The sequence below is a fragment of the Thermobia domestica genome, chromosome 1, assembly GCF_964235325.1.
Source record: "Thermobia domestica chromosome 1, izTheDome1.hap1.1, whole genome shotgun sequence".
Taxonomy (NCBI): domain Eukaryota; kingdom Metazoa; phylum Arthropoda; class Insecta; order Zygentoma; family Lepismatidae; genus Thermobia; species Thermobia domestica.
The window spans coordinates 372,338,113-372,355,445 of NC_137454.1; the positions used below are offsets into that span (position 1 = coordinate 372,338,113).

General features: G+C 37.6%; 1 protein-coding gene across 3 annotated transcripts in view; it reads right to left on the bottom strand.

Annotated features, from left to right (window-relative positions):
• The window catches only part of LOC145664350 (uncharacterized), a 41,250-nt gene that overhangs the window by 14,514 nt on the left and 9,403 nt on the right, over positions 1 to 17,333 (bottom strand). For all 3 annotated transcript variants that reach the window (XM_081730976.1, XM_081730994.1, XM_081730985.1), the window contains exons 2-3: positions 14,444 to 14,950; positions 2,191 to 2,424 (exon numbers count right to left, since the gene is read on the bottom strand). In XM_081730976.1, coding sequence (XP_081587102.1) covers positions 2,191 to 2,424; positions 14,444 to 14,950 — 741 coding nt within the window. The remainder of the gene's footprint in view (positions 1 to 2,190; positions 2,425 to 14,443; positions 14,951 to 17,333) is intronic.

Genomic DNA, 17,333 nt, shown 5'->3' on the forward strand with positions numbered 1-17,333 from the left:
AGAATTTGTTATTGCTATGCTGGTTACACTGCAATGTAGCTTAGCTCCTACCCTTTCCAGCGTGCTCTATCACGTGTCAGTACGACCAAAACTATGGCCACAGTAACGTCTCCCGTGAAAGATGTCGATAAAATCTGCCACCAAGTGCTAGATTCACAGCGTTATCTCGTTGTGAACGGAAAATCTTCGTCTGAAGTTTTTAACGAGATCAAAACAACTGAGAAAGGCAATTCAGAACAAGAGGGGACTGCTGACGAAGGGAGTCTCCTTTTTGCACGACAATGCTACACCACATACGGCCAATGCAACAAAGCAACTTTTGGAGTCATTCGGATGGGAAGTTTTCAATCACTCCGCGCATTTCTCTCGCCTGGCGCCTTCAGACTATCATCTGTTTACCTCCCTGAAGACGCACATGGGTGTGAAAAAATTTTCAACTGACGAGGAAGTGAAGGTGGAGGTGAAGAATTGGGCAAAAGAGGTGGCGGCAGATTTATTTAAGGCCTAAAAGAAAAATTGGTCCCTCGTCTCACTAAGTGCATCGAGAGGGATGGCGACTACGTGGGAAAATAGTTCACATATGAACTGATGTAACTCATGTAAAGTTTTAATTTTTTTTTTTTTAATTCACAAAAATGTAATACACTTATTCCTGGACGTGCCTCGTATAACAAAACTGGACTTTCACAATATGCTAAAAGTTGAATAATAACTAATAAGTTGAATCTGTCTATTGAAAGAAAGGTACATTACACTTAGCTACACTGAACACCTTTTTCCAAATACATATGAGAATTTCCATTGTCCCATTTACAAATTAATATCACGCAACTGCAATTACAGTATTTGGTTACAAGGAAAACCCTTATACCAACGCTGAAGCCAGATACAAGATTAAAATCAACGCAATCATGTGAATAAAATAAGATATAAACTTACAAAAACTTGACACCGAATTGAAGATCTCTGGATTGCAGCTGATTTATCCGTCTCATCAACAACGACACTATCATAAATTCTACGCTGTAGCATTACAAAACTATTAGATTAAGTTCAAATAGTCGTTTCAAAATATGGACAGAGTACTGAATATAAAACTAATACAAATTCGAATATAGTCAACGCCCTAGCCGCACGGAAATGCCACTTCTCATAACATCAGAGAAGTCTAGCAGTGCCGAATTTGGTCCAAGGAAAGATAGGTGACCGTTCATACTCACCAGATCATGTTGGCATTGCGATGACCATCTAGTATCATGAGGACAACTGGGGAGCTACTTGAAACAACGAGGTAGCGAACACCGTTTTAGAAACCTAGCATTAAGGCGAGGAGAACCGATGTATTGACCACACATTACCTCAAAGGCATAAGTACCACAAACTGTCTGGTAGGCCCTAGCCCCTAAGGGTTGTTGCCCCAGCAGTTATTTTTTTTCTTTGTTTTTCAAATTCAAAAGTATAATGTATTGGAGACTCAAGTATCAATCTCTCCATTGTACAGTATAACCTCGTTATCCGGACTAACTGGGATCAAAGGCAATCGGAAAATCGAAAATCCGGGTAATATGGATAATAAGCAAAACAAATCCTGAAATAAGTAGGCTTACCGTTTATTACGATAACTGTTCATGTCACTTCGTAACAAAGAATTGGTCAAATGTCTTCTGTTTCAAACACATGTGACGTTTGAATGAAGCACGGTCACGCAAACGCTTTATCATTACTAGTTCAGCTGGAGTAGTGTTAAAAATTATTTATGTGAACATTAAACTTAAAAAGAAAGAAAAAAAGTCTACAAATCTGATCTGGATTATCCGGAGATTCGGATCAACGATGTTGTACTGTATGTCCGAGTCTACATCACAAGTGATGATACTGTCACATTACACCACTTTTTGCACCAAATGTGCAATGTATGTGAGAGTTGACGTACATGTCCTTAGCAGACACGGAAAAACATATTTAGCTTGCCTACTTTCCAGTCGGTCTGTAAGCCGCTAGAATCACTGTTCTCTAGCAAAGAAAAAGTTTGCATGCAGTCAGAGACACTACAGAATGAACAAAACGCTGAAAATTTGGCTTTATCACCTGTATTATATTTCTTTTATGAATTAATTAAACCATTTTTTAAGTTTTCAATACACAATAGTGTACTATTAGTGGAATAAGGTGAAAACATAATTAGCCTACCCTTTTTCGTCATCTCTCCTCTTGTCCGCTGAAGCTACTTTCCTTGGGCATTGCCTCCTATGGTCTCCCCTATTATTCTCTCCATTCTCTTCATATCTACGTTCTTTATGTCGTTTCCTTCTGTCATGGGCTTCTTCTCTTCTTTCATTGCTGTGTCCCCTTCTACGGTCTTCATTATCCTCTCCGGCGTCATCAGAAGATCGATGTGTCCCTTGACGTCTCTTTTGAGGTGGCCTGCAAAATATAAATTAGAAAATCACATATATGGTAGTAAATTGGTTGTAACTGGACTTTTAAAAATAAAGAAAACAGAAAAAAAAGAAAGAAATATGTCACTGTAGATATTTTTCAGAACAATCTTATTATAGTGGAAAAGATCCTGAATTGAGCCATGAAAAATTGCAGGTTAAAGAGCTTTTAAAGTGGATATGTAATTTATAATTAATTCCGCATGATTCTACCATTATAATAAACATTGTACATTTTTGATGTTAAATTCGCCAATTATAGAAGGGATTATTTGGACAAGTTGTTCCTTAAGAAATTGGTTGATGAGAGAATAAACTGTTTTAAAACTACAGGGTTAGCATAAATGATTCATTTGTTTTGAAAAGGCTGTATTTTCAAAAGTATTACACGCACACACATGAAAGATATATGAAAAGAACAACAGGCTCAGTAAGTTTGTCTTGTGTATTCCAGGTGGAAGCACGAGTGCGTTACGTTTCCGATCGGGTGTGGCAATGTGGCAGTACGAGGTTCGTACCTGTCGAAAATGGAGGGAAAGCAAGAAAAAAAAAGAGGTCGTCTGGACGGACACTGAATATTTGTAGACGGTGTATAAACTTGGTGAGTTTGTGGTACTTTTCACATATATTTCATGTGTGTACGTGTAATACGTTTGAAAATATAGCCTTTTCGAAATGAATGAATCATTTATGCTAACCTTGTATTATTCCAGTCAGGCTGATTGTACCTGTGAAAACTTTAAGAAATTACGTTCCCTTTCGATTAAAATCGATATCACAATGTCAGTATTTATTCAGTCATCAAAACATTATTAATAAATTACGAATTTTTTTACAAATGAAGAAACATGGTGTTGGAATGGTACAAATTGGCACAAAGTGTTTTATAAATGTGACACTAGCTGTTTTGAAGCTGAAAATGGTTAGGAATATGTGCAAACATAGAGATATATAACATAATAATAATTGATGGTTGGTATGACGAGATTTTGAGGTGGTTGTAAGTACTATAACAAATAAGTATGAATATGTGTGTTAACGGATCTTATTAATGATAATATTATGAATAGGTGGTTCTTGTACAGATTAAGAATAAATGTACTATACCCGATATAAGAATGTAATGTGTTTATGTAGTCTACTGTGTGGATAAGTTGACGTGCTCCAAATAAAAGAATTGTTGATATTTCGGCTTGAGCTAACACATGGATAACGCCAATCTCTTTTCATTTTTAAAGACATATTGTGTAGTAATTATTCTTTTAATTTAGTTTGTGAACTACGTATATTATTACGTATTTGTTTGTATACTTGTATATTATTATTATTTGTTTGTTTGTTTCTGATTCATTTGGGTATTCTCTCTCTATAATTGTCGTACTAAGCGGTATATTGTAATCTACCACGTGCTTGTGTTGGTAAACAACCACACGTGCTCCTGTTTGTAAACATCAACTACATGTATTTACGTTGGAGTACTACAGCTCACGTGGGATTACTACAAGAAGCAGATGACCACCAGCACCACCTACAAGTCACATGATGACATTGGAGCAGCAGCGCCACCGCTTCCCAGAGCACCTATATAATGAAGATGATTCAACGGTCAGTCACCAGTCTTCGATTGGTCTCTCCTCCTCTAGCTTGCCTGGAGCTCTTAGGATAAAACACAACCTTAAAGCCTCTAGTCTGCTGCGCGACTTTTGGCTTTCCTTCCACCTATCTTAGCCTGCTCAGAGCTCTGTCGGGATACCAACCTCAGTTACTTAGCCTGCTTTGGGGCTCTGTGACTCTTAACCCCCCCTCACTGTTTGCTGCGGAGAATTGGGATTTCCTACACCACTCGACCTCGCTAATCCAGCTTTCGCTCTGAGAACGTGGAATCGAGTCATAGTGGTCGTAAATGGTGGAAGACGCGACCGATAAGTATTAGCACAGAACCTACTGACAACCAGGATACTGTGGCCCACAGCATGACAGAGCCGCTGTATATTTCATGATTGAGCAGCGACAATGTGGATCATACGTTTCTTCGGGCATTCACCAAATAAATAAGGTCCGTGGTTTCAAATTACGTGAACGACGACTCTTCCGGCCTTATCACACGTTCCCACTCAACAGAAGTCCACGTTGAATATTTGCATCACCGTTGGCGTCGTGCTAAAGCATTATGGACCATTATCAGCGGTTTCGCCCGTCCAACATAACCCTGTATGTCTTTATCATGTAATTCGCGGTAGGCAGTGATTGTCGACATATACTGTGGCAATTCGTATTAATGCTAGGCAGCATCTGCCACTAACAGTTTTCTTCCGACCACTGTTTCCCTTCCTCGATGTGAAAATGAAATATCTTTCGGTTTAACGTCCCATTATTATGCTCGTTAGGCTACGAGAGACGGATCATAAAAGCACGTGAATGATGGAAGAATTGGTAGAATTATAGTATGAAAAGAAAAAAGGAATACCCCGAGAAAACTCACAGATACGATGTTGTCCTCCACAAACTTACTTGGCCGGGATCGAACCAGGGACCCCACACACCACAGGTAAGTGCTCTACCACTGAGCCACCTCTTCCCCGATGTAGTTTTCAGTGAGTTTTGTAGGGCATCATCACTTCGGACCCTGTCCCTCGCAACACATCAACACATTTGCCACTTCGTCACGCCTGCATCACATAACCAAGCGGCAACAATGTAGACTCTCTGGAAATCCAGGTCCTCCATTTTAAACTATCACCGACTGTTCAGTTCGCTGCATACTCCCGTTCTACTACATCTCACGTAGTACGAGTTTGCCTAGCACACCTCCACCACGCTTGACCGTTGGCAACCCAGACACCTGGAGTGTTTTCAACCCCGGGTATTTTTATTACTATGTTAATGATCTATATCTCCTAGTGTCCTCGGAATTATGTCTGTAAGTCGATATAAATACATCAAATCAAAGGTGCAAACTGCCAGATTTATTACGTAACTGAATGTAACTCCTGCGTAACTTTGGAGTTTTCATGGTATAGTATCCCCGAGAAAGACTTGTGTATTGTATGACATGAAGTACTTAAATAAAACATTATTAAACAATTTCTGTTATCTTAAACACGAGTGTTTAAAGTTTTCACGCCTTTGAGAACGAAAGAAAGAGAAACAGTTAGCAATTTCGAAAAAGTCATAGTAAAAGAAAAGCTTACGTAACCAACATAACAATCATTTTGGATGCTTAGAATAAGCTTTAGAAGTTATATCTTTCAATGGAAGTAGTCCTCTCACTCTTTCTGAGGTATTCGGTAACTCCCTCCTCTTCTCGCGTGAAATTAAATCGGGCTTCGTTAACCATAAGCCAGTGTAACTGTAACTGAACGAAGTATTTAGGATAGTGATACACAACCTCAAAAGATACACTGAAGTTTTCACTATATGATATCCTCAAGAGCTACTCGTAAAATTCTGTGTGTAAAATATAAATATCCCCCATGTGCGTGTAGCTCCACAAATTTAAATGTGATCAACGCATACTTATATACCAACTTAAATAAATTACCGAAAAGAATTATACCAGTATGATTAAGCACTGCAACTGTTGAACATGGCCATATTCCGTTTTATTGTAGGATTATATTCAAGATATACATTACAATGTCGATCCTTGCTATCCTGTAACACTCACAATCCGATTGGAGATCTAGTAACGGTTTATACATGCTATGGCTGGACTAAATAATGCAATTAAGTTTCTGCCCCTGTCCCATGAAAAATTCAACTCGATTATCTGAACGATAGAACAGCTCTACCAAAATTATAGTAGCTTTTTCTTAGGTGTTCAGGGTCTTCCGAGTAAATAAAATGTACACTATCTTACCTCAAACCACTTTATATCCATCTTGGGCTTGCTTTAGTCAAAAGCATTTACGCTAAAATTGTTACGATACTGTGTTTACATGCCAAATGCTACACAATATTTCTTTTTCATTCTATGGCATACATATGCTATTCATTTTTATTTCCTGAGGCAATATTAATATACAATTCCACAGCATTCTTTGTAGCCTTAAGTTCGACTGTAGCGTCGTGCTGTGGAAGGAAAACGAAATTATAAATAAATCAAAATAAACTTAAAAAATAATATTTTTAAGTATCTTTTACTTTGCTTTACCCAAAGGTATTAATGCATGTATAAAATGGGTATAAAAAGAAACAATTTAAGAAATGTAGAATGTTAAAATATTACGATACCTCCACGTGAAATGCTAATATGTACAACATCACTGTTCACAAGTGCCGTATCATGTTTTAGATAATTTGTTTGGACGGAAATACTATATGCTATGGCGAGTACTTTTGTCTAAAGCAAGTTTGTAACATGGGTTCAACTTTGAGTAAGAGTAAATGTGATCCGGATTCCACAAAAGCTACGAGTTTACATTTAATGGTAAAATGTTCATAGCAGTTACCTTCAATGCTAAGTATTCGTTAATTTACTGGAAATGAAAACAATATTACTCTTGGGTGTAAAATCGATCGATTGATTAATTGGCAAAATGTGTAGTGACGTCATTAGCTTGGTGGCAAGATCTGTTCAATTTATTCAATGAATACATACATTGCGAACTAGATTATCCAACAGTTTGGTTATGTTATCTTATAAGGTTTTCTTCTTTTTATTACATGAAAACTACTTGGGGCAGCGGTAGGTGTGGCAAAGAGCCCACTTCTGGTGCTTGGGGTCCCTGGTTCGAACGCAGCTCGCGCCAAGTAGCCTTTATGATATGGACAAATACCGTGTGTGTGTGTGTTTCTGAGTATCATTCCATTTGAAATCAACCAAGCCAAAAACCTCATGGTGTTAGATATCGATGAAACTTGATGTACACTCATGTCCAAAATTATTGTCGCATATCTATAACTGTCTTCTTGTAAGAGTTTGATAATGATTTTGCAGGGTACTTTTAACACTGATATTATGTGTGTAATTGGGAAATGTATATTTGTGGTAAATTTCATAGGAAAAGAATTATAAATACGGAAATTATAATGAGTAAAATAAAATTCCTAAATTTACAAGAACATTTTATTTTCGTTTTATTATTCTTATTTGCTGCTCTTTTGACATGAAATTTGCCCCATACATGCCTTTGCCTATTATACACATACTAACATTATAAGAAATACCGGGCAAATTCATTATCAAATTATATTGCTACAACATATTTATAGACATGCGACAATAATTTTGGACATGAGTGTACAGGTAGGCTCCTTTGAGAGATAATCATTCACCAAATCATAGCCATGTACCTCCTGTAGTTTCAGAGTACAGAGTGGTGAAAAACGGACAAATCTGATGTTTTTTGTAGAATCTTGTTAGCTTCAATTGATCATATCTCCCGTAAATATTGAGCTAAAGAGACAAATAATATACCATTTTGAAGAGGAAAGAATAAACTCAAGATGTGTTAGGAACATTTATTTGAAAATCAAATATAATTTTCCACGAAAAGTTTGGATCAGTAATATCTCAGAGAGTGCCCGTTTGATTTCCTTGAAACTGGGTACCAAGGTAGCCCCATATGTCCGGCAAAGTATGCCAAATGTCAATTTGGGCTAAGAATGGGGCTGTAGTCTACAATGATTTTCATATGACCATGTTGGGAGAGATACCTGGGGTGCCAATGTGGCAACTTGCCAGTTTCTCAATACTGGTGAAGTCAGGTGTAAGAAATATTTAGCTATTACTGACCTGATGGAAGTGATCAATTTAAAAATGGAGCCTGTGTTGAAGCAGTAGACTGGCTTCTTCCATCTCTTTGTTGCTGAGCGTGTATGTACGGCCAGTTGCAATTATGAGATCAACAAGAGAAATGATGTCACAAGCAGGCAGTGAGAGCACATCTGGTATATTTGGAATACAAAGGAAGATGCTAGTCCGAATCACCTAAGCAGCAATGCAACTTTTGAATGCACACAGTTACAGGTAATGCTGCACTTGGATCACGGGACTATCCACTACTGACGGAAATCTGCTGTATAGTCACCGTAATCTCACTCTATGCTTGAACACTATATAGACACTTGCAAAGACTTGTTGTCCAGTCTAGAGCTAAGAGCTTACTGGCATGCAGTATTAAGGTCCTCTGCTTTTATACAGGTAACGAACCTTCTAGAATGTTTACATAATATTTAGGTCAATGCAATCTACTACGATTGATAATGGAATGTTCCGAAGATCCTCACAGGATTACTGAATTACAAATTACTCCAGAAAAACATTAGTGCTAGGTCAGTTACACCTTACTTCACTTGTACTGACAAACTGGCAAGTTGCCACATTGGCACCCCAGGTGTCTCTCCCGACATGGTCACAAGAAAATCATTGTATACTACAGGCCTATAATTGGACCACTTATCGACTATCGACATTTTGGAAGGTCATTTTGATGAAGTTTTATATGTAAAAACTCCATGTAAGCCAATTTTCAACCAAGTACACCTTAAAGGCAGTTAAAAAAAAAAAAAAAAGAAGAAGAAGAAGAAGAAGAAAGAAACTTGGTCTGGTAACCTGCTATTTTTTGAACAAAGTCATTGGGCTGACGTAGGAGGTATAAATTAGAGGAGAAACGCTCACCGGACAGTGACAGGGATCTCACATGATCAGTCAGTGTGATGCTTGTGCGTAGAATGAGTAAGGCTGGCGATATACTACTTCCTATAGCTAATTTCAAAGCATAATTTGCGAACAAGAATTTTTAGCAAGGACGTTATATTTTAATGTTGTCCTACACCAATAATTCCACCGATATATAGCCAATATTACAGAATAGGCTGGGGACGAAAATGGATTTATTTGAATACACACGAAGCATACTACAGAATGTTTCAAGTATATAGTAAAATTATGAAATATTTCTTATTTCGTTTGTTTCATTGTTAAATTCTGTTAGCTATATTCATTTTGTACGGATTTATTCATTTTTTTAAAGAAACCTGTTGGTGACAGTGCGTATAAAAGGACACTGAAACCAGCACCAAACCATAAGAAATGGGACGGCTACACCTCGTTAAAGATATCGGACGTTGTAGACTGTGGAAGTTGGTACAACAGGATAGGACGCAAACTGTGGCATAATTAACAGAAGACTTGAACAGTGGGCAAAACACAAGTATGTTTGAGCATTCAGTTCATCGTGCAGTGTTAGATATGGGCCACCGCAGCCGACATCCTACACATATACTAATGTTAACCGTACGGCACCGTCGATTACACTGGAATAGGCACATGCCCATTACCACTGAACCGCAGAGCAATAATACAACGTTGCATAGTCTGATCAATCACGATATTGCCTTTACCACATCGATGGCTGGATCGGAATCCGTCGCATTAAAGGGAACAGTTAATCGAGATGTCCACAGGATAGAGGTTTGGAGGGGCCGGAATTTTTAGCCCAGGCCCGGTCCGGCCTGAGTTCGTACGATATCAAATGAGCCCGAATTATAGAAAATTAATAATGAACGCAAAAGTGGATTTTTATTTACAGCAATTAGAGGTTGTGCTTTTAAAAGTACTCCAGAAAGAACGGTTCAATAAACATCGTTGTACAGTATGTTTACAAAGTTAGGCCCGAAAAGGAACGTGAAATATGACTGTATATTTAAAACTTAACGGCCCAAGCCTGAAGTGATATGCTCTGTAGGCCCGAGTCCGGCCCGCGGGCCGGGTTAGGCTTAAGCCAGCCGGCTCGGGCCGAGCTCGTGCAGACCTCTACCACAGGAAGAAGACGTCAGGTCGGTGATAACTTCATTATGATTTAAGGAACCTTCATATTAACCCGGCTGAATATCTCTGGGATGTCACTGAACGTCAGTCCCGAGCTCCTCGATCTCCTTGCGGAATTTACAAGAATTAGGAGACTTGTGTGTGCAGATGTGGTACGCCATGCCTCCAGTCACCTACCAAGATCTCATTGCTTCTATGTTGAATGGCACTGCTGTTGCCCTGCGCCAAAGGTGAGCATACCAGATATGAGGTAGGTGGTTATAGTGTTCTGGCTGGTCAATGTATAGTGTGGTATATAATTAATAAACAAAATGTAATAAAATAATAAAAATATTTATTTACTTACCTCTCCACTTAAATCCTACGACACCAACTTCGTATTTCGAACTCTCGCGCAGTTTTTTTTATATATATATTTTTTTTATTATCGAAAGTTAAAAAGTGATAGATAAAACTAGTAGTTAGGATAATTCAAATGATACAGCGCGCAAAAGGTTCCGCAGATCTTCCATGGAAGTTGTCATTATTGTTTACACTTACCCTTCCTTTACGACCACACTTGAAATTGTTAATACTGTATGTGAAAGTTTACATATATGCTTTTTTCAAAAATAAATTTGCACAGTGATTTCTTTAAGGAATAATTGGCTTATTTAGTAGAGATAGGAACGCATATAACGAAGAAAAGCCAGTTGGCTTGTTAAACTGTTAATTATTAGATGTGTAAAAGGGGAAAGGAATACGATGACAACAACAACAAAACAGAATGGGTTGGTGTACAAAGTAATTATGGAATAACGAAAAAATTAAATATTTAACATTTTATGGTCCACCTTGTATTTTTATCTTGAAACAAAGGGTCTAACTTTTAAAATGATAAATAATAATAATAATAAAGCTGAAAACTCTTCTCAGATATTAGATTGTCTAAAATGTATCGAGTCTTTAGAGGTCAAAATTGAGGAACATTTATCGTGATTTGAAAAAAAAACTCTCATTTTTCCAGTGCCACCGTTATTCTGCCAGTACACAAAGAACTTCTGTTGTTTCTAGTCAAGAAAACTGGCACACGTTCTTTTCATAGGCCTCTTTTAAAACTAACTTAACATCATGCAGGGAGTTCTTCCGAGGCCGAAACAAATGATTATCTGAGACATCTGGTGCGAGATCCAAGTTGTACGGTGCATGCATTACCCCTCCCCCTCCCAGCCAAGTTACCCTTATTTCTGATGGGTCGTTAAAGATGTATGAGGTCTGACATTGTCTGTGTGGCAGGCCCTTATCCAGGGGAATCTAGGGGGGGCCGGGCCGCCCCTAAATTTTTGCTGTCCCCCTTAAATGTTTTACAGTAGGCTTGCAAAAGAACTATATGGTGATGAACTATCATATGGTTGGATCGCCCCCCCCCCCCCCTAAGTTTTGGGGCTGGCTACGGGCCTGCTGTGTGGTATACGACACTTTTCTGTTGACCAGTTCGCCCATTTCTGTTGAATTGCTAGATACACTCGCCATGATTATTGCCAGTAAAGATTCCAATATATCCTTCTGCTCGGCGGCAGCACCTCGTGATGCATGATGCATTTATAATCTCACCAAATACACAGCGGAACCTTCTTGGGTATCAGTGTGGGCTTTGCCAAGAACTGTGGAGCTGCTTCTTGCTTCGCTCACGATCTTTTTCTTTATACATGCTGTTATTATAGGTTACTCACTTTTCATCACTCGTGATGAACCGCTTCAGAAATGCCCTGATTTCGTAGAGTTTCTCAGAGAGAAATTCGATCGAATAAAGTGTTTTGAGTCAGATCATGTGGCACCCAAACGTCGTTTCGTATTCAGCTTTCTCTAAATGATTTAACACTGTTTGCTGATGGATGTAATTGATATTAGGCAATTGGCAATGTCACGACTGCCTATATGCCGGCCTTGACTGACTCTTACCACATTTCTATGACTGGTCGCTCACTGCAAGAAGCATTTTGGACATTGACATTTTAAGCTCGAAAGTGACTGAACTATCTTTCGGCTGTTGCATTTGATAACGTTATCTTGCCCATAAACAGAACAAAATTTCTTCACGGGCCTGGGTAGCATTTGTACCTTTATGAAAGTAAAATTGTAAAACGTAGCGCAGCTTTGCCGCAAGTTCACTCAATCTTCACCTCGGAATACCTTACGTTTGTTTATAAGAATTCCAATACTTTTTCGCACATCTACTGGCTTCAACGGTCACATGTTAAATATCGTTAAGCTTGATCCGGTATGACTTGCATGATTCTCCTTGTCGTCCCACTTCACTTAACTGTACGACTGAAGAACCCAAACTGAAGAGTTTTGCACATTACAGGATTCACTCAACGTAATGTAAACAAAAGCCATTTGCTGGGAGTAGTTAATTGGTTTCATAGATTTACTGAAATTAGGACCAGAACTCATTCTAATTGAATATTTAAAAAACATGGCCATTATTTCTTTATTACATTTTTAGGGGTACACTGGAAGTATTGAAATTTTAACAAGTAAACATAATATACTACGAGTTATACATTCCACCACCACACGTTTGCACACGGAGTTAGTATATCTTTCCGGCGTTTGTTTCATGGCTGAATGATAATCAAAAATGAAGGATAACCATTTCTCCAGCCTAAGATGAATCTTTATTGATTGGAGTGTTTTGCCCATGAACTCAATATATCACTGGCATTATAATTAGTTTGTAATGTATTTACTTATTACATACTGCATACATGAATTAGAAACTCCAACCGGAAGTAGGCTCAAATCTTGCAAACGGTGCGAGATATTGAAAAAAAAAAAAAAAAAAACTCTTCTTTATGGTACCCCTTGCCGATTTTTTTTTTCTTCCCATTTGTGTCTGTAAAGGGATATGTACAGATGTTGGGAGGAATGACAAGGAGATTCATGCTCATATGTGAATGATGCGCTGTGTAGAGAGAGCACGTTCAGCTAAAGTGTTTTCGAACCTATAAACAAATTGACGTTTGGAGAAGCACGTGGTAAGCTGTTGCCACTTTGTGCGCATCGCGAGTCATCAGCTAGAAGTGTCCTGTGAATCTTAACGAAAAAGAAAATCTATAAACACTTTTTTGTTTGGAATGGATGAAAGGATATGTTTGTCGTCCCAGTTTATGCATGTTGGGAAGGGGGCCTGTTTATTTATTATTTTTTTATTCAAATCACTTCCACGTACAAAGAGACGAAATACGCTTCTTTCACTCTAAAAACACGTTTATATTATTTAGCGGCAACATTGGAATGTTGAGGTCTGTTGCCAAGGGAACTCTCCACCCACTGTTGCTAAAAATGACGTTTATGATTCGACCATCGCTGAGTGACCGCAATAACTATGTGACGTAATTTCCTTCTTCAAAACAAATCCACACGTATTTCTGAGCTGTCAATTTGTTTCTCGTTTTGAAAGCACTTTTGTGTATATATATATATATATATATATATATATATGTTTCCATGTAAGGAGTTGCTTCCCCAAGATTTTATTATTTTCTATTCTATTTAACGTTAAATTATATACGAAACAGAAGAAACACTACATATGATTGATATTATTATAAGTATTTACAAGTGAATTACTATCATTTAAGTTATTTATTAATTGGATGAAGATACGAAATTAAACCTCCACCATCATATGAAACTTTATGAAACATTATAACCAACTTTGTATTAACAATAAAGCAAATAAAAAAACAACAACAAAAAAGACGTCTATGGTAAGCTAATTCGGGATACCACAATCGTTTTAGTTATCCCAATTATCAGTTTTATCTTTCATTTTGAACTTTCGATAAAGAGTTTTGCCAAAGTGATTTTTGTTTTTAAACATCGGCATGATGCTGCTTCACCATCGCAACTGCTCTACTCTCACCAAATGTAAGCATGACAACTACTGAAGTACGACAGAACAGCGTAAAAAAGCATCGGTAGGGAAAAACTGAGACCGCATCAAGACTATTACAATGCTCCATTTGTGTTTTGTTTGCTTGGTATGGGTTTAACGTGGGAATCCACTCCAACCGGAAGCGATCTCGCCGCATGGAAGCTCAAAAGTATCAATTGTATAACCATAAGGGAGTCTCACTCTGGAACAAAACTTAAGGAGCTAAGTTAACAAGAAAAACTATCATAAATTTCTTTAGGGGTGTAAATAGAAACACTAAAAATACCACACATGGAAAAATATTCTCACCTTGCCACACGCTGCTCATAATGGTCACTATTATCAGAATAATAGTCTCGATTTCTTTTTGACGATTGGCGATAATTATCACTCCTATCCCTCTCTCTACTAGAACTGACATGGCGAGAGTCTTCTCTGTACACACGTCTGTTTGATCCACTACTTCTCGAGAAATTAGGATTTCTTTCACCTGAGTAACCAATATGTTCCTTCCGCTTTCGTTCTCTCTCCTCTTGATGGTTACGACTTCTGTGTTTCTTTTTGCTCTTTTTCCTAGGAGTAGGAATGGACTCGTCAGAACTGGAGAGCGTCAGGGGCGATGAGCTCTCCCTAGACTTCTCTTCGCGTTCTCCTCTTCTGTTATTCGAATCTGAATCTCCTGAGGAGTCTGAATCATTTGAGTCAGATGACGCAGATGATGATGATGATGATGATGGCGACGGTTCATGCTTCTTTTTCCTGTGCTTCAATTTCTTCGAAGAATCATGTGAGTGGCCCATTTCTGTCGATGATAACCTGGAGATTAGAACAACGAAACACCTCTTAAGTTGGACAGATATATAGATGAAAGGCGATAAAATAATTTATCATTAAAAGTTAAGAATATTGATGATGTAACAAGCTCATGATATACATATATACAGGGTATGAAAAATCCCGCACGCCAGGTACCCACGGGGACTGGAAATGCAAGTTTGGCGCCTAGTGAATTGTACCATACACTTTTAGAAAGTAACCAGGGTTGAAAAAAAATAAACTTTTCTTTAAAAAAAAAAAAAAAAAAACTACCGGGTTTTTTGGTTTTAACTAGTGCTGTCGATTTTTGTGACATTTGCGGTTTTCAAAACCGACATGTCGGTTTTTCAAAAACCGATTTCGACAGCACTAGTGTTAACCCAGTTGAATTTTGGTTTAAAACAGTTTTATTTTTCAGAGGAGGAAGTTGATATTCTGATTACCATCAGTCGTTATAGATTTTGAAGCAATTTAAGGATTAATAAAATTTGCAGTACTAATGTTTATTTTATGAAAATTTCAAATTAAATGTGTTTTAAAATAAACGATTTACTACAGTATATTTCTAGCTTTTAAAATATAGAAGTATACGTTGTTATGAAACATCACTTGATACATTTTAAGACGTATTAATTAACATTTGTGTACTACTATGAGGTCCTTTTGGGACCTTAGAGATATTTAACGGAGTATATCTCTTAAATGAAGTGAGTATTTAAAAGTCTGTTCTTGTATTTTCTCCCCAATATATGTTCAATATATTGAACATAAAATATCGTTTGCTATTGTTTTGTTGTTATGTAATTGTTTACCACTGCGGTCGTAACAGGACCCCAAGGTAATACTCATGTATGTAATCACATATTTTTTTTTCTTTTTTTTCTTACCAAACAAGCAATTAGTAGTTTGCATAGGTGGCAGAAATTACTAATATATTTTTCCGAAAATTACTTCATTATTGTTATAATAAATGTAGTTGAGTGTGTAGTACGAAAAGTTTTCTTGCATTACACTACATTGCTTGTGACCTTGTTTGATTCTTCCTCAGGTTAAAGTGTGAAGAAATAGATATTTCGAAACATGCTTATATCTTTTAACAGCTTGTGAATAACCAAGTGGTTAGTTTCAAATGGCTAGAGCATATTACTTCCAGTAACAACCCCAAGATGATGACGTGATCTAACTATTCTGGATTGTAGTTGCGCCTGTTAACTGGTGACGACGAGATCATCAAGTATTTATTTTCTGTTTTGGATGACGATGAGGTCAATGATGTCAAACGTGACAGTCTGGTTGGAGTGCAATGCAATAAAGTATTGTTTTGAAATGTATGTGTATAAAATTTCTATGCAGAAAAGCAATAATTTATTATTTTTAATTGGAGTCTCAAAGGGACCCCAAGCTATCTACTATGGCATACTTTTCATGGTAGTACACAAGGGTTGAATATCAGGAATTACATTCTGTAATTGGTGAGTTTCTGTTTTCACTTGGATAAATTCGAAACCTGAGAGAGGAAGTAACGTCCATTTCAACATCAAGAGATGTCCGTCGGTTTGTTTTGTAGAACGCTCTGTTACAACGATATCTACTTTCATATAATTTATTGAAAATTTAAGATTTTATTCCGAAGCCTTATAATATTTATCTTTAAAGACATGAACAAAGACAAAAAGTCATATCAATATTGTGTAGATACTTGACCTATGTCTTGAAACAGTGATAATGGCAACTTCATTAATGAGAACCCTAAGTTCAAATCCCAAAATATGGGAATTAGAAGCAAAGGTTTTCTTCAGTGTCAACGACCAAATGACGGAATGGTACCTATAAATAAGGCTCAGGGTGATACGTCTTCAATGGTGTGTACCGAGCGGGAGTGGTCTATTGGCTAGCATTCTTGTTTTGCAACCGGGAGGGCCTGGGCTCGAATCCGGTGTCCAGCAGGTATTTCCTTACGTTCACCAGGTGAATACCAGGACACCACTGTTAAATATAGGGCCTGACTGATTTCCTTCTACTTCCTTTTTCATTGCTGTTGTTATTACTTTAAGGTATTATTTATTCCATTGAAAACTGGCCTCGCATGCTGTGTTTGGAAGCTTGTTAGATAAATAAATACCTAGTCTAGCCATAAATACTGTTAAAAAGTACAAAGACTGCAACACTGTTTATTTTGAGTAGGGAGAACGAACCTGGCGGTGGGAAGTGCAATCATGCATTGAAGTGCTGCTAAAGAAAGAGATACACGTAATCCGGATAGGCAGGATGGAACGGGGTGAGTACGAAAATAGGGTAGCAGTGATAACGCTGTACAAGTTGGAAAACCAGTGAGTGGAGTGAAATTTTTAACATATTAAAAAAGCTAATAGTCGCATGTTTG